Source organism: Podarcis gaigeae (assembly GCF_964106915.1).
Source record: "Podarcis gaigeae genome assembly, chromosome: 12".
NCBI classification, from domain to species: Eukaryota; Metazoa; Chordata; class Lepidosauria; order Squamata; family Lacertidae; genus Podarcis; species Podarcis gaigeae.
In genome coordinates this window covers 14585701-14610136 of record NC_139688.1, presented here as the reverse complement: position 1 = coordinate 14610136, position 24436 = coordinate 14585701, and the positions used below count along the sequence as shown (strand labels likewise).

General features: G+C 42.9%; 1 protein-coding gene across 8 annotated transcripts in view; it reads left to right on the top strand.

The window, feature by feature from the left end:
- Positions 1-24436, top strand: part of ESYT2 (extended synaptotagmin 2) — a 70792-nt gene that overhangs the window by 11020 nt on the left and 35336 nt on the right. For all 8 annotated transcript variants that reach the window (XR_014556573.1, XR_014556574.1, XR_014556575.1 and 5 more), the window contains exons 2-6: positions 7416-7457; positions 8900-9034; positions 10748-10824; positions 13362-13434; positions 13666-13755. Coding sequence is in view for 4 of the 8 variants with exons in the window: in XM_083704727.1 (XP_083560853.1) it covers positions 7416-7457; positions 8900-9034; positions 10748-10824; positions 13362-13434; positions 13666-13755 (417 nt within the window). In the remaining 4 variants the exon portion in view is untranslated. The remainder of the gene's footprint in view (positions 1-7415; positions 7458-8899; positions 9035-10747; positions 10825-13361; positions 13435-13665; positions 13756-24436) is intronic.

The following is a 24436-nucleotide window of genomic DNA, read 5'->3' as shown; positions in this document are numbered from 1 at the left end:
CATTGGAGGCAATACTACAAATGTGGAAATCTGTAGTACAATTGCATAATGTGGATTACATGAGCATAGTTGCCAGACTATAACTGAATATGTATTTATTTGTAGTATTTCTAGCCCACGTTTCTGTTCAAAAAGTAAGTCCAAGCTGGGAAACAAAATATTAGCACCTGAAATGCAGTATTAAAACATATGGTAAAACCCTCATAAAAACGTAGCTTTTATATCAGCACATCTAACAAAATTTTAAAAAGAAGAATTGATTAAAGAAACTTTACTTTTGTTTAACCCGGCACTCTATGGAATAATAATAATTGTAGTTCTGGTGAAGCTCCTTAGAAAGGGAGTTTCAAGAGTTAGGGTGATGTAACTCAATCATGGGGTCACGAAGAGTCGGACACGACTAAACGACTAAACAACAACAACAAGTCAACCCTAGTCTCTGCTCAAGTAAATGCTGGGGAAGAGTTCATTCAGGAGAAAATGCTGTATAAGTTACACCAGGGGTCAGCAAACATTTTCAGCAGGGGGCCAGTCCACTGTCCCTTAGACCTTGTGGGGGGCCGGACTATATTTTGGGGAAAAAATAAATGAACGAATTCCTATGCCCCACAAATAACCCAGAGATGCATTTTACATAAAAGGACACATTCTACTCATGTAAAAACACACTAATTCCCGGACCGTTCATGGGCCAGATTTGGAAGGCGATTGGGCCGGATCTGGCCCCTGGGCCTTAGTTTGCCTACCAATGAGTTAAACCATGAATTGTACCCAGCAGGTAACAGGCAAGCAGTGCAACAAAATTCAGTGCATTTTTGGCAGCCCACTCAGAATAGTAGGTGTACAGCAAGGCTGTTCTAGAACATGCTTATTTAGAAATTGTAAGGCTTGAATCTGAAGCATTTGCATGCTGTAGGGATTTCACATTTGAACATGTAAATTCCACTTCTGGCAATGGCCAAATGATCAATAAGTTTGGGCAACAAAATTTGAAGTGTGTAAGAAGAAACAGCGGGTTACTGAGGGTTGTATCTAAGTGCTAGCCTTGCTCACAGTAGATGCACTGAAGTTAATGGACATGGCTAACTTGGGTTCATTCATTTCAGTGGGTCTGCTCCAAGAAGATCTTAGTCGGATTCAACCTAGGATATTTAATCACCTGTTTTACGTTTTGCTTTACTGTGCTCAATATGCAACACAAAATGACCTGATTTGGAAGTGGATTGATTTATGGCTGCAATAACTCGCAATCACACATTTCACATACTGTATACTTCACATGTTTGTGCATCCCACCCCTAGAACAAAAGCTTCTGTTCACCCCAGAAGCAGCCATTGCTGCCTCCTTGCTTCTGAGAGCTTAGCCTGTCTTTAGCATTTGGTACTGTTGGGACAACAAACAAACAAACAAATCTCTTTTCACTGCCTGCATCTTTATTTAGGGATTTTGTGGGACAACATTAGATGTGCTATTTAGGCACTTATTGGTGCTTTGCCCCACAGCAGGTTTTACGATGGGGCCATGAATGTATTTGGAATAGCAAGGAGTCCAAATTTTACGCAGGATAAAAAAGCAACTTTTCCTGCCTGCGCCGTGTTTTCCTCAATAGGCTGTTCCAGCTCAGATGTGCCTGATGTTGTGCTAAGCTAAGCAGAGCTCTTCCCAGGAGACTGTCATTCCCCTGGCTTACGTTGAGCACTTTTTGTTGTTGTTAATTTGTTGAGGAAGAAGTATGTTTCTCCCTATGTATCCAGTCTTCACTGCCCAGAGTTAGGCTGTATGGATTGCAGATAACTGTAAAGGGTACATGCCAGACAAGAACGGAAGGACTGCAATACACCATCTGTATCAATTAGTGTTTTGTTAAGTGCTTCTCGTTTTGGTTCCTAGAAGGGCTACAGGGTACCAAAGGAGGAAATGTGTTGAACCTCTTGCAGTGTTTACATACAAATTGAGAACTAGCTGCCTGCGGATGGTTGACGGTGTTGTGATATCTAGGATATGTTTGATGCCTAAAATAGAACTGAGGCTTGCATTTCTCATGGTGTTTGAACATGCTGTAAAACTTGTCATAGCTTAAAATAATGATGCATTAGAATTAGAGGTTTTGGGAGGAACTGGCAACTGAAGCACACAGAAGAGTATTCAGAAGAGGAAAGGAAGATAGCTGTTTAAGGAACCAGTGGTACCCACAGCACAATTGCTGAAGAGGAATGTTCTTGCCCAGAGCTCAGGTCAGCATGGAAGAGGATGCTATAAGGCCCTTGTTGCTGCTTAGACCTCCCAGGTGGGGTGGTTTAGGTTCTGGAGTGTTTAGTTGCTGCCGCCTCCTGCTCTGCCTTCCCCCTCGGCTGATGAAAGCCCTCCCCAGCCTTCATGGAGGCTCTCTCCTTAGCAGGAAAGGGGAGGAGGAAGGCCCCCTCCTGAAGTGGTGGAAGTCAGGGCAGAAAGGTGAGATGTGCCCTTCTCCAACTCAGGTTCCCCTCTTTCTTTCATTCTTCTCTTCCTACGCTAGGGCCTGCCGTTCAGTGTATACATTGCTCAGCTATTATATCAGGCAGCTTCCTGAGTGTCGCCATTTCACTGTTGAACTGATAGGCATTCAACTTCCTGAGTGCTCTCTGTTGGAGAGAATAACTTTACAATTATCTTAAAACATGTATGCATCACCTGTTCATAAACCGGTCTCTTTACATTTCCGCTTATTGTTGTAATCTTATGTTTTAACCCGGTGTAAGCTAGTCCATGACTTGTTGCTGAGTTTTTTTTAATTGTAAATGAAAAGGTAATCATAGCCACAAAGCTGAAGGGGTAAAAAGGAGTTGTGTCTGAAAGGGGCTAAATACAGTAAATGTTTTGCAAATGAGGGTTTTAAGAAAAGTAGCTGATTGGTGGTTTAGAGACTTGAATTCCTATAAGTTGAAATAGTTAAAAAAATGTGCTAAAAACAACTACAACACCTTTTTCAGTTTACTAGGTTTGCTTCAGAGTTAAGAGCTACACAAAAAAAGGTTATGTAAAAACAGCAAAGAGCTCTGGCAGTACTTTACTAACCATTGTGGACAAAATGGCTAGAACACTGAGGAAGATCTCAGCTATTATATAAATATTTCAGGTTATTCCATTCACTTCTCAATTCCTTCCCAGGTAGATCGATTCTAGTGTCTTTTAGTTAGGGTTAAATTCTAGTTTTCATTCAGAGCACAGAAGGTACACTTAATTTTCTGAAGCATAAATGAATAGCCTAAAAAAATTCTGTGGAGACATCACCCTTTTAATACTGTCGCTGTCTGTTTGTTTTAGACTTGATTGACCCATGTGTTTGAACCCTATATAAATAAAATATTGTGCTCTAGTACTTAGAAGCACCCGGTATACATTATTGATGGTTCTCATGTACTTAAGCTCATTACGTATGACAACTGTTTGGAGCAAATAGCCCTTTTAGTGAAGGTGTTACAGATTTGAGATGAAATAAAAGTCTATGAGCAAGCAAATTTAAAAGTCCTTTATTGAAGAAACAATGTCTATGACCAAGCAGATTAGAAAATCTTTTATTAAAGTAACAGTGTCTATCAGTCATCCTTTTTTTTTTTACCACAATGAGCCAGCACTAGCAGTAAAAATAAAACCAACTAAGCTTGAAGAGAACGAGGCCAGCAAATTGACGTACTTTTTTATTTGTGGACTGTCAGTAGTCTTAAGAAATAGAACAGTTCAGATGTATGCACTTGATCAGCCATAGGCAAACTCCGGCCCTCCAGATGTTTGGGACTATAATTCCCATCATCCCCAGCTAACAGGAGTAGTGGTCAGGGATGATGGGAGTTGTAGTCCCAAACGTCTGGAGGGCCGGAGTTTGCCTATGAATGCACTTGATCATTTAACTATGAATCAAAGTTGGTTAGCAAGCCATAGTTATATCTGTGGCTTCTCTACTGTACTTTTTAACTTCTCTGCGACCCATCCCCTCTGCAGGGAGGTGGGACCGATTCGGATGGTTCGCCCCCGCCACTTAATGGATCCAAATGGTTTCCAGAGAGTGGTAGGGGATGCTTTATCCCATGTTGATGGCCTTTCAGCCGATTCCCTGGTGGCCTGCTGGAATGTGGAGTTAACCAGGGCTATTGACTGTTTGGCTCCGAAGCGCCCTCTCCGATTGCATGGAGCCCAGAGAGCCCCGTGGTTTTCCACGGATCTGAGGGCAATGAAACAATCGTTGAGACGGCTAGAGCGCCGGTGGCGGATAACTCATTCCGAATCTGACCGGACACAGGTTAGAGCTCAACGTCAAGCCTACCAAGTGGCGATAGCGATGGCGAAGAAGACTTTCTTCACCGCCTCTATTGCATCTGCAGAAAACAGCAGCAGGAGACTTTTTCAGGTGGTTCACAATTTAGCGGAACCACCTGCAACATCGGGGCCCAGTACGGGCCACATGTTCTCCTGCAATGATTTTGCAAATTTTTTTGCAGATAAAATCGCTCAGATTCAGGAAGAAGTATACTCCACCGTGGGAGCAGGGCCGGGGCGGGAGAGTGCTAGAGTCCTGTCTAGTCAAGTTGTGTGGGATCAATTCCAATCTGTTACCTCTGAGGATGTGGACAGGCTGCTTGGACGAGTGAAGCCAACCACCTGTCTCCTGGATCCTTGCCCATCCTGGCTTACAAAAGCTAGCCGGGAAGGACTGGGCGATGGGCTTCGTGGGGTGGTGAATGCTTCCCTCCGTGAGGGAACCTTCCCAGACCCGCTGAAAGAGGCGGTTATTAAACCGCTTCTTAAAAAAACATCTTTAGATGCGGCCACGATGGCCAATTATCGCCCAGTCTCAAACCTTCCATTCTTGGGCAAGGTGATTGAGCGAGTGGTTGCTGAACAACTCCAGGCACGCCTGGAAGAAGCGGACCATTTGGATCCCTTCCAGTCGGGATTCAGGCCTCATCATGGGACTGAAACTGCCTTGGTCGCACTGGTTGATGATCTCCGGCGGGCTAAGGACAAAGGTGAGAGCTGTTTCCTAGTTCTGCTGGATCTCTCAGCGGCGTTTGATACCATCGACCATAACATCCTTCTGGACCGTCTTGAGGGGCTGGGAGCTGGGGGCACTGTCATACAGTGGTTCCGCTCCTTCTTCCTGGGCCGTGTTCAGAAAGTGGTGGTGGGGGATGAGTGTTCAGACCCCTGGGCTCTCACTTGTGGTGCCTCAGGGTTCTGTCCTCTCCCCCATGCTTTTCAACATTTACATGCAGCCACTGGGAGAGATCATCAGGAGGTTTGGGCTGGGTGTTCATCAGTATGCAGATGATACCCAGCTCTACCTCTCTTTTAAATCAGAACCAGTGAAGGCGGTGAAGGTCCTGTGTGAGTGTCTGGAAGCAGTTGGAGGATGGATGGCAGCTAACAGATTGAGGTTGAATCCTGACAAGACAGAAGTACTGTTTTTGGGGGACAGGAGGCGGGCAGGTGTGGGGGATTCCCTGGTCCTGAATGGGGTAACTGTGCCCCTGAAGGACCAGGTGCGCAGCCTGGGTGTCATTTTGGACTCACAGATGTCCATGGAGGCACAGTTCAAATCTGTATCCAGGGCAGCTGTTTACCAGCTCCATCTGGTACGTAGGCTGAGACCCTATCTGCCTGCAGACTGTCTCGCCAGAGTGGTACATGCTCTGGTTATCTCCCGCTTGGACTACTGCAATGCGCTCTACGTGGGGCTACCTTTGAAGGTGACCCGGAAACTACAACTAATCCAGAATGCGGCAGCTAGACTGGTGACTGGGAGCGGCCGCCGAGACCATATAACACCGGTCTTGAAAGACCTACATTGGCTCCCAGTACGTTTCCGAGCACAATTCAAATGGTTGGTGCTGACCTTTAAAGCCCTAAACGGCCTCGGTCCAGTATATCTGAAGGAGCGTCTCCTCCCCCACCGTTCTGCCCGGACACTGAGGTCCAGCTCCGAGGGCCTTCTGGCGGTTCCCTCACTGCGAGAGGCCAAGTTACAGGGAACCAGGCAGAGGGCTTTCTCGGTAGTGGCACCCGCCCTGTGGAACGCTCTCCCATCAGATGTCAAAGCGATAAACATCTACCTGACATTCAGAAGACATCTGAAGGCAGCCCTGTTCAGGGAAGTTTTTAATATGTGACATTTTAGTGTATCTTTCATCTTTGTTGGAAGCCGCCCAGAGTGGCTGGGGAGACCCAGCCAAATGGGCGGGGTACAAATAATAAATTATTATTATTATTATTTTTAACTGTAATCAAGGCCACTGTAGGTGGATTGGTGAAAATTCACATTAAAAAGGAGGGAGAGACGGTGCATATATACAGCTGCCAAGGTTTTAACTGTGGTTATGATGGGGCTTGATAACAAATATCTGTCAAACATTTTGAAATGCAGATAATCATTTTGTGTGGGGGTTCCATTCCCAGGCCCTGTGTGCATCAGTGGAGTATGCATAAGCCAGCCCTGCTATGCCTCCATTCTTCCCTCTTCTGAGTCCAAAAGGACCCACGCCTTGGCAGTTGCCCGTCAGTTGGATGCACGCAAAATGGTCCCTGCCTGTACAATATAGTTCAGGTCAGATGACTTTCCAAACAATGGTCCTTGAGGATAAGATATAACTTGTGTGCGCGTGCACACTTGTTCTCCTTTCAAGCACAACTTTACTTGGTAGTTTAGCAAAGCATAGGTTGTGTTTACGTCTGAACATCTGCACACTCTTTTCCAGGCTTGCCCTCCAAACCATGACCAGAAACCACTTCAGATTATGGCGTAACTGGCTGATTTGGACAGGGCAATGATTTACGATTAGTGCTAAACTGCAAACGGTGTGATGATTTTGTGGGTGGGCCAATGCACAGACCTAGATGAACCTTTGACAGAACAGCATACAATGGCAGCATCAGATACACAATGCTATTCTAACATTTGAAGATAATAGTTTAAAGGTCACCAGTCAGGATTTATCTTTGGATGGGTAATAAGTAGGTGGAGGTTGGGGAGGCACAGGGATAACTTTCAGAACAACCTGTTTGCGGGGTAACGGAAGAATATAAATTGTTGGGAGCAAGCAAAATAGACAAACTATCCCTAGTCTCCTGGTATGAGCCAGTAATAGTACTTGTACATTCTTACTTAACAGAGTAAATTAGCCGTGGCAACCAGACCCATGATTTCTCCATGTAAAAAAGATACTGGTAATTGCCAAACCAGATTGTAGCATATTTATGGTACTCCATGACCCTGTTGTACTTTCAGTGGCAGGGTCAGCAGGTGAAGGGTTTGGCCAACAACTGTAGAAAACGTTTCAAGCCTGGTCATGAACTTGTATGGTGCAGTTCATCAGGCCTGAAGTTCTTGACTCATACTCACAGTGGTTGTGACCTTGTGCGTTTCCATTTTTCTTTTGGTTAGGTGCACTTTCCAGACACAGAGAGAGCAGAATGGCTGAACAAGGTAAGTTATTATTTCCTTGCTTGGAAGTTCTTTTTATTGCTTCTTCGCGTTGTCATTTTGTCTTTTGACCAACTCTTATTACCTATACTTGGTACAGAAGCTCAGAGTATCTTGTTAAGGGACTTGAAGAGAATAGAAAAGAGTTTATCAACTCCTCCTTCTCATGTTGGCAGCCATAACTTCATGCTAATTAGTTATCACATATTTGCAGGAGAAGTGATGGGGAACCTTATGGCTTTTGGGGTCTTTTCTCAAATGAAATTCCTGAGTCTGTATTGCAGAGGGAAAGGTCCCAGGGTGATGAACAGATAATTTATTGGAGAGGCTTATTTTCCATAACTGATTTGTCAATCCTATTATCATGGGGAAATGTTTTTAATGCAGATGTAAGCCTTTAGTTGATCCTAGTGCCCTAACTTAGGGGGAAACTCCAATTTGTTACTGTTAAGCTGAGTTGGAGGACAAGATGAGGCAACTTTTCTGATTTCAGTAATCGAATGACTGCAGCACAGGTAGAATCTTCCGTCCGTGACTGGTTGTGTGTGAAAGTGAGAGTGTTGTCCAATCTGCCCCTTCACCATAGTCCTCACCTCCATATTTTCCTTCCTTCATGCTTTCCTCCCCTCATTTTGTGTGTGTGTGTATATCTGTGTACTCAAAATTCCATAGATGTACGAAGTACGTATGTAGCCCTTTGCTGTGCAGTTTGATGTGAGGTTTTCCTGGTGCTGCTGCTTACGTTCTCAGTGCTGTGCTTTGCAGCCCTTTTGCCCCATCATCTTCATTCTCTAGGCAGAGGAGTGTTTAATGCCACATTTTGTTTTTGTCCCATTCCCCCACATTTATAATAAGACTTTCACACTGCAACATCACTCGATTACAAGAAGGGAAGATGATGTGGTATCAGCTGTTTGTTGCATCACCCCTCTTACTGCCCTCCTTTCTTTGCCTTCTTGCAGCCAGTGTGGGGCCTTGAATTCTTATGCTGTGCCATTGCCGAATATGAAGCATGGCCTTTCAGCCTTTAGTGCAACTGCACAGAAAAATGGACTCTAGTATGATTTTCTCTTCTATGACTTAACGTTCCTTGGACAGTTATAGCCACAGAGACTTCAAGATGCCCATTCTTTTATGTATGTTACTTTCTCACTTCTACAGAGCATCTCTGATAGGAGTGCATGTCCAAAAACATTTTAGGTAGTCCTATATTACATTAAAACATGACAAAGTTAAGTGAAAGGAGTACACAGACATGTTAGTTATATGGAGCACAGCAGATGAATTTTCCTGGTTGTAGCCTGTATGAGGCTGCTAAGGCAGCTACTGAAGGTGATATATAATGGGAAATTGTACATAAAAAATTTCAATGAAATATTTCTACTTATGCTATAGTGTGTTACAGCAAGAACCTACAAATACTGTACCCTTTTTTTCTTTCTCAGACTGTAAAACACATGTGGCCTTTCATTTGCCAGTTCATTGAGAAACTTTTCCGTGAAACAATAGAACCAGCAGTGAGAGGAGCAAACAGCCACCTGAGCACCTTCAGTTTCACAAAAATTGATATAGGGGATCAGGTAAGTTTCTTCTAGACTGTGCATACTGTCTAGACACTTGGAACCTTGTGTGAATTAGGGTGCCGGCTATTTTCTTAAGAGCGATTATGGGCAAAGAGTGATTACGGACAAGGTGGTAATGTACAAAAACAGCTTTAAGTTCATTTATTCAGTTTGACCAGAGTTCGTGTTTTGGCAAGATTTTCCTGGAGATGATTATTTCAAAAGCGACATTTTGCTTTTCTGGAGGAGGGAAGATTGTAGTGTTGTTGGTGGTGGTTGTTGTTGTTATTGATTACCTGTCCTTTACCTTAAGCTCCCAGGGCAGGTTACAACATTAAAACACAACATTGCAACACAATATTAAAAACTCTTTAAAACAGTTTACAATGCACTTAATGTGTTGCCTGATATTTTTGTTGAGGAATTTTCGTATTTCACTACTGAGGTGATTGTATCAACTCATTGTGTGTTTGAAGAAACAATACCTATTTAAAAATAAATATTTATACAAGTCTTGTATTGTCAATTGGCAGCAACATCCTTACATATTGTTGGCCGTATTCCAGTACATCTTTGCCTTATACTAAAGGCAGTAGATTTTTTTATTACAATTTTTTAGATGACTTTGCTCTTCCTGTCTTGTTTGTGGTCAATCAGTGGCTTAATTGGTGTTGTGGTGTTGCTGTGATAACAGAAGTGGAAGCATTTCAGATTGTAAACTACTTGTGTTACAAGATTATTTAAACTTTTGTTTTTAATGAAGTCTAGATGCCTAGATTGGACCAACATTTTCCATTATCCTTTGGAAAAACTTGCTCACAGCACAGGCGTACAAGCACTTCTGTTCAGAGCAGATACTGGTTGATTGCTTAGCTGAGCTGTGTGTTGTTCCTGGTCATGAATCTGCTCTGCGGATTGTAGTTCAAATATTAGTTATTTGGTTAACCATATCTCACAACCCACACTGTAAACATTTGGGCAAAAATAGCCTTGATAGATCTTGTAACACCGCTTCTGCTTATTGATTGATGTGCAAGATGTGTTATGACCAAAATGGGGTATGTCATTTGTTTTCCTCTCTTAAACAGAATTGAAGTACAAACTTGGAGTAGAAACGGTGCAGTTGGTGGGAGCAATTTTATAGAACACTCCTTTTTCCTTTCAGTTTTCTGTTATTCCAGTTTCTAAAACAAAATGCCCTAGAAACTGTATGGAATAGCAGCATTATATTTACGAGAAATGACAAAATTCGTCCTTGCCTCCTTTGAGTTGGGAATCAAACTTCCTGTTTATGTGGAACACTGAAGGTGGCATGCAAAATGCCTATTCAGGCTGAAATGTGTAGGTTTAACACAGTAATAGCATCTTATACATTGATGGTGAAAGTAGAGCCAATTCTCTTCCACTTTACAAAAGCATCCTTGCCAGGTTGCTTGGATCCAGTTCTTAGTCACTGCAGGTGATCAGGTGTGCTGCCTTTCAGTGTTTCCAGTACAGTATATGTCATTATAGGACAAAGAAACCCTACATTTTTGATATAATGCTAATGCTTTTTATTACTCATGCAGTTTTCCCACACGGAATTTGTTCACAGTGACACATCCAGAATAAGAGGGGCATATTCTGTTAGGTGGCATTTCTGAATCTGTGTCCATGTCAGACAGCATTTCACACTTGATGGGATGATTTTAACAGAATAATTAATCACTTAAAACTTATTTTTCTCTTCAGCCTCTTAGGATTAATGGTGTTAAAGTGTACACTGAAAATGTGGATAAAAGGCAGATAATCTTAGATCTTCAAATCAGGTAAAACTGTCAAAATATATACGTCACAAGTTTAAATTTCTCAAGTTTTGTATTTTTAAACAATGTTTCATTTTCTATTGGGATTTATTTTTTTTTTTGCAAAATGCTTCCCTGTGCAGGAAAATACATTTTTGTTTACATGATAAAAAATTTAGAAAACCACTAAGGGTTTTGCTAGCATGAATATATAACATTAAGCAAGGTACTATTGTGCACAGAAATAAAAGAAGAAGTTACGCACATTTTTTGATAGTAAGAGCAGAATAAATGATTTCTTGGATCCGTGGATCTGTCACTTCTGTGAAGAGGGGTTTTCTTTCTTCTTGTTCCTGTTCAAGTCTGTCAATGGCCATAGTTTAGCATAACATGGATGAGCCTCCATGAACCCACATAGAACGTCATGCTCATTCCCTCCCCATATTGACTGATGTCCTGGAGGCTTGTCCACACAGTGCTAAGCCAGCTTTGTATTTCAGCACTTCCCTGGTAGCTGTAGGAGAGAAGGAATTGTGTGTGGGCAAGTGAGAAGGCTAGTGGAGAAGAAATTGAGTGTTCTAACCCTTCTCTGTGCCCAGCATAGAAACCAAGCAGGCTTGCAGAGGAAGGAATCCTCCGCCTCCATTTTTTGCATAGATAAGGCAGTAGGAAGAGGGGACAGAGCCCTCCATCTGTTTGCCAGGCCAAAGCACACTAGGTTGGTTGTTTTTGTAGGTCCACTAAACCATATTTTGCATTAGGAGCAAATCGGGGGCCCATTGTAATTGTTGAAAGTAGAGATGCATAAACTGCCAATATGTGACTTACGAGGGTTCCTTCAATTTACAAGATGTGCCTCAGACATGAAGCAGGGGATGTTTGGAAACAAACCCTTCCTGTCCCGTCCCCCCTTCTATTAAGTAGATGACAGGATAAATAATGAGTTGGAGGGTTATACTATACTGCTTTTCATTAACTAGAAAGCTCACATACAACAAAATTTAACAATTTAATTTTTTTTGCCTTGAAGTGGTGTTTAAAAGGTTTTTTGGCTGATTGAATGGTTTAACATGTAGAACATGCTTTCTCTTTGTCTCACTGAGGCCTTAGATCAGCCTTCGTCAACATGGTGCCCACCAGATTTTTTGGACTAGATCGCCTGCGCTTGCTGGGGTTGATGAAAGTTGTAGTCCGAACCATTTGGGGGGTATCAGGTTGGCGAAGGCTGGCTTGGATACAAAAAAAACATACAAATAAGGGGACTTTGGACTTCTCTTTTGAAACTGAGGGGAGTTTCAAAAGCAGTTTGTAATATGGAACAGAGGAGTCTGTTGTTTCAAGAAGGCAAAATCTTACTAGGCATGACTAAAGTAGATCTTTGGATTCTGGCCAATCACTTTTTAGGTTTTAATAGGGACAAGCAGCACTAACCATAGTTCTTTGCCTTTATACTCTTGTACACTATAAATCTTTAGCTCCTTCCCCTTTAAACTGTGTGAAAAGAAACCACATAAGTCATCTTCAGAGTATTCATGGGGACAAATGGTTAATAAACTTCCTAGTAATGTGTAACATGTCTGTCTGTCATACTTGGGATCTGCAGATTCATGCAGCCTTGCATAGTTCACAGACATTATGCACTCGGTGGATAAAATGTTCTGCTTAACTTGGTGTCCAAATAGCAGATCATGTTTCATACAAGCTGTATTGCAAAGACACAGTCCAAGGAATATGGGTTGAAGGGCAATAGTGTCATTCATTAATTGTATAGGTGCAGCCAGCTAGCCCTTTTCTGATTTGTCTTGTTTACTTCAGTTAGGTATATTTGGTACTGCAAATTAATACAATACCAAAGAGTCCAATCAATTTAAAAGTAAAAAAAACCAGGATATAAAAAGTATCTCTTGCATATACACAGAATATACTGAGTACTTCATAAGGTTTGGTGAAACATTTTAAATAATGAGTCTAAATGTGATTTCTGGCATCCCCAGTATCAATGAGAAGACCTGCACTGGGAGTGCATGTTACATAGTGTTTGACATACACGTGGGGTTGTATCAAATGCTATTCATACTGGGAGCTAGACCCACTGAAATTCATGGACCTAAGTTAGTCATTTCCATTAATTTCATTTGGCCTTTTTTGAGTAGATACTAGTTGGATACAACCCATGGTTTCTAATATGTAGAAAAAAGCATTACAGAATATTGTACAAGGGTTGTGATTCAAGGAGGCCATTAACTCCTGCGGAAATGATTGCACGTTTGCATCAAGGTTTATAAAGCAGTTCCACCTTTAGCAATGCTTCCCTGCCAAATCAAAGGCTGCTGTTTGTAACTGGAATCTACGCAGGGGCCCTGGAGGAGGCCCTGAAGAGGAAACTACCGGTTAATCTGATGGCTTGTATCTAGCAAAGCAACACTGGGTCACAGCCTAGGCCTAATCTATTTCGAAAAATGATTTTAAAAATAAACTTGCCATTGATTTCTAAAAGTGGTCATTTACTAATGGGATTTAATGTTTAATACAAAATTGCAATGTGTCCTTGTGCTTCTCAGTTTTGTTGGCAATTGTGAAATTGACTTGGAGATCAAGAGGTACTACTGCAGAGCTGGTGTGAAAAGTATACAGGTAAGCTGCGTTTTCTTCCTACCTGACACAAAACTAAATTATTTACAGATACAAATGTCGTAAATCTGTGCAATCCTTTCCCCACCCCAAAAAGGAAGCAAACTTTTTAACAATCGTTCTGTTTAGCATAGACCTTAAGTATGCAGGTATATTAACAGACTTCTCCATTAACGATGCAGTTCTCTATATTATTAATTCACGTTTAGTATTCTGAATCTTTCTCCCCCTTAGATTCATGGCACTATGAGAGTTATATTGGAACCTCTGCTTGGAGATATGCCTTTAATCGGAGCACTGTCTTTATTTTTCCTTAGGAAACCGGTAAGTTAAAAATCTAGATTTCTTCATTCTCTATCTTACAGATTTTTGCTTTTTCGCTTCAGTAAACCGGTGCTTAGAATAATTTTCTAAATCTAGGGATGTCGAATGGGAATTTATGGCTCATCCTAGTGTTAGACCAACCATGGTTCTATTTGAGTAAATCTGGTCCTGAAAATAACTTTGAGGAGATCAGGAGAGACTAGGCCTCCCTCCACTCCCCCACGGTGGGTTGCTGACAAGTCCATGACTGTAACCACTATACCTTGGTCACATCCATACCATATATTTAAAGCACATGGCTTCCCCCAAAGCATTCTGAAAACTAGTTTGTCAAGTGTCCTGGAAATTGTACCTCTGTCATGGGTAAACTGTAGTTCCCAATATTCTTTGCGGGAAGCCATGTGTGTTAAATGTATGGTATGGATGCCTCCAGAGTAGAAAGCAGGACCTAGACTGGCCTTGGGAGCCACCGCTGGCTGATTCTTGATCAACAAGGTTTTGCTGCCTTCAGTAAAGTTGAAGGTCAGTTTACGTTTATGGTAAGAGAACTAAAAACTGTAGTACACTTTTCTATTCTGGCCACCTTTTTCATGCTTGTACAAAGTATAATTTCAATAATCAAATGAAAGGCCATGTTGATACATTCATGTTTAGGCATCAAAGGTTAATGGTGGTGGGTGTATCTGTTGTCATCCTTTTAATATACCAATATCCACTGCTCCTGAAAGCTGGAATCATTTATTAAGCAAGCTGTAGTTGGAAACTCCTCAAATTCAGTTTTAGTTTCATTACATAATTAACTAAAAGGAAATAAAAACCTAGTGCAACATAATTCAATTGGACTTTAAACAGCTTATATTCTGCAGATCTGTTGTGCAGGTCTAGTACCTAATTTATGAGAATCTCCACTTTTATTTCAAAAAGGGAAATATCCAGACCTCATGGTTGCTGAGAAGATGAAAATGAGTTTGAGAATACTGTTTTTTGAAGGCTCACAAATCAGATTGGCAGGGATCGTCTGCATGATGAAGTCCCTCTTATATGATCCTAATCTCTTATTTTCTGCCTCTTTTGCCTGCCTCTTTCATTCTCTTTCTTTTTCCCCTTCCCAAAATATTATGAGCTGCAAAATCCTAAATATTATTTTGTTGATTGTTATTTAAGATGTTCCCAAACAATGTCCCCAAACAATGTACGGTAAAGATATTGGAAAACAGAATGTATAATAGAAAGAAATATGTAGGGCTTCTGCTAGCACAAAGATTTCCACATGCACAGCAAAACCCATAACAGAGTTAGGGGGTACATGGGGAGAAGAGAGGGAGAGGAAGTTCCGTTTTGCAGCCAAAAGTCCTTGCATTATTAGAAACACTTGGCTACCACCCATACAGAGCAGATGAAATGCAAAACTTTAAAACTTCAAATTGCACAAATTTTACAGTTATAGACTGCAAAACGGATGAAGCTGCCTGAAGGCAAGAATTATAGGCACATGTCTAATTTTGATTGGAAGCTGATTCCAGAGAGCTCTGTAACTGCTGCAGAGTTATGCAAACTGGAGAGCTTGTATAGGTTTGGGCACAGGAAGGTATTGTAAAGTTCTGCCTGCCACTGCAGATGAAGAAGTACTTGACCTTGTTCTGTCATCTTCTGTGAAGATCATACTTTTCATTTGGCATCTTGCTTTGCTCTGCTGTCACTCTGATTTCAGTGTATCCTATAAACAACTAAAATTGGAGGTTAGTGCTTATCATCATCTAGAGGTAGGGAATGTCCCCCACCCTTCCTAGTTATATAGAGTATGCAATATTTGCTTAAAATATCCAGGTGTGGGAAGAGATTTTAACCGTTTGTGGGTTTTGACTTGTAGGTTAGTTTCTAAAGCATTTTTATCCTGCTCTTCTGCTGGGAAAGGTCTCCCAGAGCAGCTTATGTAGAATCAGTAAAAACAAAACAGTCTGTGTCTGTACAGTAGTCTAAAAGGCATGATACAAAAGGAAAACAGGAAGAGGAGGGAAGAGGAAAACAAGGGAGGCTGGGGAGCACTTCCTAAAGATACATACTAGTTCTGATGACCACAAACTGGAGTAGGAGCGGTGAAGGGAGTGGAGAATCTGGAGCAGGCATCCCCAAACTCAGCCCTCCAGATGTTTTGGGACTACAACTCCCATCATCCCTGACCACTAGTCCTGTTAGCTAGGGATGATGGGAGTTGTAGTCCCAAAACATCTGGAGGGCCAAGTTTGGGGATGCCTGATCTGGAGCTTGTTTCTCAGCAGAACCTATGGAGTGGCTTCTTATCTTTTCTTCTACAGTTCTCTCTCTTTCTTTCTCCCTCTCTGCCTCCCCTGTTTTAATTTTAGCTAAAGTTGGGCCATAACTTTTATTAACTGCCAGCATTCAGCCCAGGAACATGCAAAATAATAGCTGGTCTCTGAATGTTAGTAAAATGCTTTTCTTTCCTCCTTGACTAATCACATGATTGACCTCCAGTGCTAGAGGCATTATGTTTTCAAGACCCATTGCTGGAAATCGCTGGTGGGCAGAATGCTGTTGCTCTCATGTCCAGTTTGCAGGTTTCCACGGGCATCTTGTGAGCCACTGTGAGAACAGAATGCTGGACTTCATGGGCCCTTGGCCAGATCCAGCAATCTCATGTTCTTATGCTCTTCGTCATAAGAAATATTTCATTGCCCTCAGACTTTATACAAGAAAAAGTTTCTAGGTTGCTTTATCTTGGCAGCTACAGCTAATTAGAGTTCACACCTTTTATAATTGCTCAGCCTCAGGGTGAGGAAAAGGTAAATTGAAGGAGACAAGTTATCCTTCCAGAGACCACACTCTCTGAGCACAGATCCTCAATATTTTTTTCCGGGTGAAAAGGATATAAATGGCAGAGCAGGGAGGAACTGGCCATAAAAATTCTGGCTCTATAAATTTATGAGAGATGGATCAGAACTGAACTGAGCATGTACAAGGGACTTATTTTTAAAGAGGCAAACCATAAGAAGAGAGAGATTAGAGCAACACAAAGCTTGGAAGTCTGATAAGAAGTGAAAGGCACCATGATTTCTACAGCTGCATAATACTACTGCTCTGTTCTTTGGCATCTCTCTAATGAAAATTTGTGCCAGAATATAGTGGGAAACAGCTTTACAGCTCCAGGGTTCAATAAGAACAAGGAGTGTGTGTGTGACTAGAGCAGCCTTTTCCAGTCTGTTGTGCTCTAGACTACAATTCCCATCATACTTGACAATTGGCCATGTTGACTGGGGCTGATGGGAGTTGGAGTCTGGCAACAGTCTGGAAGGTCACATGTTCCACTATAGCTTTTGCATCCTGAAAATACCTTAAAAACTTGTAATTCTTAGGATGCAGTAAATTTTGATTTCGCCATGCTAAAGCAATTATTCCTAAATCACCCAATTATTCAAACATGAGAATTTATTGTATTGAAAGAGGCTGTAAGAAGTCATCCTCGGTGAAGCAAAAGAGCAAGGATTTAAGCTGCAACTCAGGGGGTTTAATTTGTCGAAGTGAATATTTCATTTTCCTATCAGTGCTTAATATGCAACATTTCTTAGTTAGTTCTATGCTTATTTTAGTTCTGTTCATAGGACACTGAAATAACCTCATTGGTTAAACTTTGCAAACTAGCCATCACCTGCAGTTGTTATTTTTAACATAAAAAAAGATGACTTGGAGCAAATTCACTGTTTTTTAAATTGGATTAGCTGGTCTGCCCAAGAAGCAGGTGGCTAATAAAGATGTTAAATTATCCTGTCCGGCTTTGCTGCTGTGGTTAGTGGAAACAAGGTTTATTTGGAAAAAGGATTACTGTTTCAGCTGGGTTAATACATGTTAAATAAATTTAAAGGGCATTGCCCCAGGGATGAACTGCTGCATAAGGAAGTATTGGATGTGCTAAATAAGTAATAGTTGCATTATTGGGATGTAGTTGCTGTCTTGTTTTAGAATAGGGGAACTTCTGTTGAGGTTTTTCCCCCCTCCCCCTCACCCATACAAGCTTTTATACAGTGGTACCTCAGGTTACAGACGCTTCAGGTTACAGACGCTTCAGGTTACAGACTCCGCTAACCCAGAAATTGTACCTCGGGTTAAGAACTTTGCTTCAAGATGAGAACAGAAATCGTGCGGCAGCGGCAGTGGGAGGCCCCATTAGCTAAAGTGGTACCTCAGGTTAAGAACAGTTTAAGGTTAAGAACAGACCTCCAGAACGCAGTGGCGTAACGTGGGGGGTGCAGGGGGGCCGGCTGCACTGGGCGCAACATCTGGGGGTTAGGGTTAGGGGGGCGCAAATCCACAGGTTAGGGGGCGCAAATCCACGGGTTAGGGGGCACAAATTACTTGCCTTGCCCCGGGTGCTGACAACCCACGCTACGCCACTGCCAGAACGAATTAAGTTCTTAACCAGAGGTACCACTGTACTCCATTTCTTTTCTCCACACGAAACAAATGAGGAACCTGTTTTGGGGTGGAGAAAAATATTGGGTGGGGGAGAGAGGAGCACTGCTGATTCTGACCCTACCCTCTTTTTGGCTTCAGCCTTGCCCATCTCCAGTATACAGCCTCTGAGGAATTAGGGAATGTAGCTCTTGACATAGAAAGGTTCTTGCTTGCTTGCTTGAATTTGTACCCCACACTTTAGGCAAAAAGGCTCCCAGAGTGGTTTACATACAATCAATGAAAACATACAGTTCCCTCTCTTAGTCCCCTCTCCCTCTCCTCCTCGTCCTAATCCTAACACACATGGGAAAAGGGTCATGGAGGAAAGATGGAGGGAAATCAAACTCTGGCAACAATTCTTAAAGAGTTTGTTCTTATAATTAACAGCTTATGTAGTTCAGGGGTGGAAGCTTTCGGAGCTTCCCACATTCTGAAGTAGAGACATTTCTGCCCTTAAGGAGCTGGTCCATATAGCTCAGTGGCAGGGAGCCTGCTTTGCATGGAGAAGGTCCCCGGTTCGATCCCCAGCATCTGCAGGTTGGGCTGGGAAGAACTCCTGACCAAAACTCTAGATAGTTATAGCTCTGGTTATCACCCGCTTGGACTACTGCAATGTACTCTGCGTGGGGCTACCTTTGAAGGTGACCCAGAGACTACAACTAATCCAGAATGTGGCAGCTAGACTGGTGCCTGGGAGTGGCCTCTGAGACCTCTTAACACTGGTCCTGAAAGACCTACATTGGCTCCCAGTAAGTTATTTGAGCACAAATCAAAGTCTTGGTGCTGACCTTTCAAGCCCTAAACGGCCTTGACCCAGCATACCTGAAGGAGTTTCTTCCGCCCCCATCGTTCAGCCGAGGCCTTCTGGCAGTTCCCTCACTGTGAGAAGTGAGGTTGCAGGGAACCAGTTTGTAGCCTTCTCAGTAGTGACGCCCACCTTGTAGAACGCCCTCCCATCAGATGTCAAGGAAACAAACAATTATCTGACTTTTAGAAGACATCTGAAGGCAGCCCTGTTTAGGGAAGTTTTTAATGTTTGATGTTTTATTGTGTTTTTAATTTCTATTGGGACCCACCAGTGTGGCTGGGGAAACTCAGCCAGATGGGCGAGGTATAAGTAATAAATAATAATAATATTGTTAATAGTATAGTAGATGTACTAGTGCTGTCTGCTTACTTCCAGATGTTTCTTTCATTCTCCTCACCCCGCATGAATGAGAGAAATTGCTGCCCCCCCAAGCTCTTCTGCACATGCCAAATAACTCTGTCTGTGTGTGTGTGTTGGTGGGAGTTGATAAAAAAGAAGAAATAGAGGCCAGCCTAGTAAGCCCAGCCAGTATTTTGTGGACCCCTAGTTTTATAGTTTGCAATAAATTAGACTACATTGTTTTAAAAATGTAGAATTTAAGGGGGATTAGTTTTATGATGCTTTCTCTCTTTCTCTCCCCGCCCCCCACCCACAAAAAATTATGTGACAATCTGAAACAACTTTTTGTGTTGGATCAAAATTTTACTACTGCCATTTTGCCATCATCTAAAAAACTTGAGAGAGGTTGCTGCCAAGAAAAGCTTATCCTTCAGTATTTTCGTAAGGAGAAGCACAGAGGAGTTATTTGGCAACTTGTCGCAGATTTTTTCTTCTCATATTTTCCAGTGCAAACTAACAACTGGCAGTAATTCAGCATACTCCGCAGACAGTATCTGTTGCCGGCCTTGATGACTATATATGGGAACATAGCCTAAATTAATAAATCTGAACATACTTATCTAATGAGTTTGCTCAAGCCTTCTGAGCCATACAGAGATTTTTGTCAGACAGCCCCCACTTTGTACTGGCTGCAAAAATTTGTCATCTTCTTTGAGTAAGAGAAGATGGCAAACGTAACCGTTACATGTTTATCGAGAGGATATATGTTCAGCTAATTGTGAAGACTTTTAAATGACAGAACAAGCATGAGAAGAATTTGTAAATTTCCTCTGGTAGCTCCCCCCCCCCTTATGATTAAAGGTTTGAAAGGGAAAGTCCTGTGGCAGCTTAAGGAGAAAATAGAAAGCCTGTGTCCATATTAGTAAATAGAGCCTGCTTTCTGCAAACTTCAAATTCTCCTCTTTCCTGTCGGAGGCTGGTTCGAGTGGTTGAATGGGCTTGGCTTGCTGTCTGCTGGAGTGTTTGTGCCACTGTTGTGAGGCAGACTGGGCCCCACACTTTTCCACCTTCTTTTTCATACAGTAAGCCTGCAACTTATGCAAGGGTTACGTCCTACAGGTCGCACCTAAAGCCAAAGTCACATATAGCAGATGCACATTGGGTTTAATGGTGAATGAGATTGCTGATGTCGTTTCCCCAGATGCACAGCTCCTTTCTGCCCCCCCTTTTTTTGCCAAACCCGTACAGCTGAATACGTTCAAGTTAAATGTACCTAAATTTTTATTATTTTTACTTTTATTAGATTTATATACGTCCCTTCATCATACGATCTCAGGGCAGTTCACAGAGGTTGAGGGCTTACTGTGTTTTATTAGTGTTTGAGGTGAATAGGAATGAGTGTCGCTGAAAATGTCAGCCCTTTATTCAAAGTGAAAACGTCTTAAGCCTGCACAGGGGAGAGGGACCTGAGTGCTCCTACTTCAAAAATATAATCTCTGCATAGAAAACTAGAAAGACAAGGTAAAGGCTATACTAAATCCCTTTACATCTTTCTGTATATGGGCAGGCGTGTGTATGTAAGAGAGAGAGAGACCATTGTCATAAGAAGCTGCACAGGCTTGGAAAATGTTGCATAACCTGGCAAGGATAAAAGCTTTCCTGCGCCCTAGTGATGGCTAAAAGCACCATTCCTGTATATGAAAAGAGAAACCTGGAAACACTTGGGAAGAGTTGGAAACATCTGTATCTTTTGCCCACCACTTCAAAACCTTATATTGGGGTGGTGGTGGGGGTGGCGGCATTGAATTTGTTATGCATATAGCCTTCAGGGTGTATATTTAGAGAGTATAAGCCCTGTTACACCATATGCAACATTTTCTTCCCAAAAAGTATTCCATGATGGTTTCCTCTCACCTCACTGCTTCTCTCAATCCCTCCCTCCCCCCCCCCACAAAAAAAATTAAAAAATGTTACACATACTAATCAAAAGGGGCACAGTAACTCTGCCTTGTTCTTGCAAATACCTGCTTGAAGATTATTTTAAAGGGTCACTGAACTGGTTCTTCTGCCCTATGAGTCTTTTTGTTTTTTGTTTTGTTTTTTTCAGAGGAAAACAAATCCATGCTCTTTTCTGTCAGGTAGCTTTATCTTTGACGCTTCGGACATTTTGACCTGCGTAGATTTTAATTTTTTATAGGAGTAGACCTCTGTTTTTCCTCTTGAAGCAATATTAATCTAAACTAGAACACCTGAACGTCTTTTATTGACTATGCCCCCCCCCCCCGATTTTAGCTGTGTCCTAGCCTGTGTATATTATATTTGAGAAATCTGTTAAAATGTCTGTGTGCATCTTCTGTAAAATACTAAAGAGGCCAATGTCTGCTGTGCAGTGCTTCTGAACAAAAACCAGTGGAACAGCAAGGAGTCTCCTCAGTACCAGAGCTTGATGCATATTACATTTAAATCCTGCATTTCTTCCGTGAGACTCAAGGCAGCATCCATAGGACTCCCAGGTGGTCTCTGATCAAGGCATTGACACAGACTTGCTTGGCTTCAACAAAGTTGCTGCATCATTTACCTTCATTCTTGGGACCACATAACACATTTTAAAGCAGATAACGCAAATACACTTTAAAAACCCCAAGAACTTGAAAGTAATACTTTTTTGAAACTTCTGTGTCTAATCTCTTGGTCTGTGGGTGTTTGAGACCTCCTGTTTCTAATAGATTCATCTATCGTGGAAGTTTCAATATACTAAATGAGTTTGTGTGTGTGTATCGAATCCCTGCAGCGGGGTGTGCTCCCGCTGCTCGGTCCCAGCGCCTGCCAACCTAGCAGTTCGAAAGCACCTCTGGGTGCAAGTAGATAAATAGCGACCGCTTACCAGCGGGAAGGTAAACGGCGTTTCCGTGTGCGGCTCTGGCTCGCCAGAGCAGCGATGTCACGCTGGCCACGTGACCCGGAAGTGTCTCCGGACAGCGCTGGCCCCTGGCCTCTTAAGTGAGATGGGCGCACAACCCCAGAATCTGTCAAGACTGGCCCGTATGGGCAGGGGTACCTTTACCTTTACCTTTATGGATATGTGTAAGGGACGCAGGTGGCGCTGTGGGTAAAACCTCAGTGCCTAGGACTTGCTGATTGCAAGGTCGGCGGTTCGAATCCCCACGGCGGGGTGAGCTCCCGTCGTTCGTTCCCAGCTCCTGCCCACCTAGCAGTTCGAAAGCACCCCTAAGTGCAAGTAGATAAATAGGTACCGCGTTATAGCGGGAAGGTAACGGCGTTTCCGTGTGCTGCGCTGGTGCCGGCTCGCCAGAGCAGCTTCGTCACGCTGGCCACGTGACCCGGAAGTGTCTTCGGATGGCCTCTTGAGCGAGATGAGCGCGCAACCCTAGAGTCGGACACGACTGGCCCGTACAGGCAGGGGTACCTTTACCTTTATGTATATGTATATGTATATGTGTATGTATATATGTGTGTGTGTGTGTGTACACACACACACACGTGTGTGTAGGCATGTGTCTGAAGGCAGCCCTGATTAGGGAAGTTTTAAATTACTGATGTTTTAATGTATTTTTAATCTTTTGTTGTTGTTGTTGGATGGGCGGTGTCAGGGAACTGCCATCGGAGGGACAGGTGGTGGAGAGGCTCCAGGAGAATAGGAGAGACTCTACAGCAGAAGAAGGAACCAGTAGGGGGAGAGCAGGAGTTCCAGCGGAAAGGGAATCGGGGGAGAGGCTCTGGGATACTTCTAGTGAGAATAGTGAGGAGGTAACAAGACCCCCTTTAGCAACCCCCACCCCTCGCCGGAAGCTGTCATGCAGAGAGTCCAGGAGGCGCATGTCCGTCAAACAACTTTTATGTTGGAGTAAGTTCCGTAGACGCCCACTGTCGGATTCTACCAGCGACTGACGGAGTCATGCTTTGGGGGCTCCGTTAGTGCCTAGGTTTGGGTGACCAGCCAAACCCCAGAGGGATCAAGCTTTTACGCACAAGCAGCTCATTATCCCATCACAGGCGGGGAATAAATATTATTATAATACATATGGCAGAGATGCTTTATAGCAAGAGAGTAATGTCGTTTAGCAAAAAACAAACAAAACTGACAGCCTTGTGGAAGAGTGATGCAATTCTATAGTGGGAGATTAAAACAAAGGCACAAAGATGAGTGATTTCTAAGTAAACTCCCTACCATCTCCACAACTGTGTTTAAAGTTTAATGCAGACTGGTACACTTGGCAAGTTTGAGGCATCCTTTTTACCTGCTAGTGCCACGTTTCACTAGCAGTCCTTTGGCAGTACTATGTGATCTTTCACAGTGAGCTAGTAGTAACAAAGATTTTTATTAGATGCGGAGCCAAGGGGGGGGGGGGACTAAACCACAAAAAAAGAGAAGCAGAATTGAGCAATTATTCCCAGTCATGATTTAAAAGCAAACACATGGAGGTGGGGGAATGGGAATATATGGCTGAAGGACTGTCAAATCCAAAACCACGCTTCTCAGGGCAGAAGGGGTGGGCAGGCGGGCAGCTGAAGGGAAAAAAGGTTTCGCAGCTACAAGGCTGGCGTATTTCCCCTTGTGGAACACACCTCTGTATTCTAACACTTCGCTTGCTGCCTGCTCCAACAACAGCTGCAATGCTGCAGCAGCACTTCCAGCATCTTTGCAGGAGCGGCACAGTGCTTGTGCAGCAGTATGCTTGCTGAAGTGTTGTGGCCTGGACTGGCGGCTTCTCCACTTGCTCAGACAGTCAGGAGCCTTTCTCAACAGTGCTGTCTGTGACTTGCCGGGAGCATGCCAACACATTGGCATTGCCAGGGCACCAGCTCAGGAAAACTGAAATGGCTGGGATGTGGGGGCTGCCATTGCCTGCTCCAGCATCTGCTGCCTGAGGTAGCCACTTCACACTTTCGAATGGTGGAGCCAGCCTTGCCTGCAAGGACGTTGGTTGGCAGGGGGCTCTCATAGGCGTGCCAAAGTTCTAGGCTTTTTCTGATGAATTGTTCTGTATAATCAATACTGTATCTTTCCTTGTATAAGATTAGGTTTTTTTCCTTAAAAAATAATGT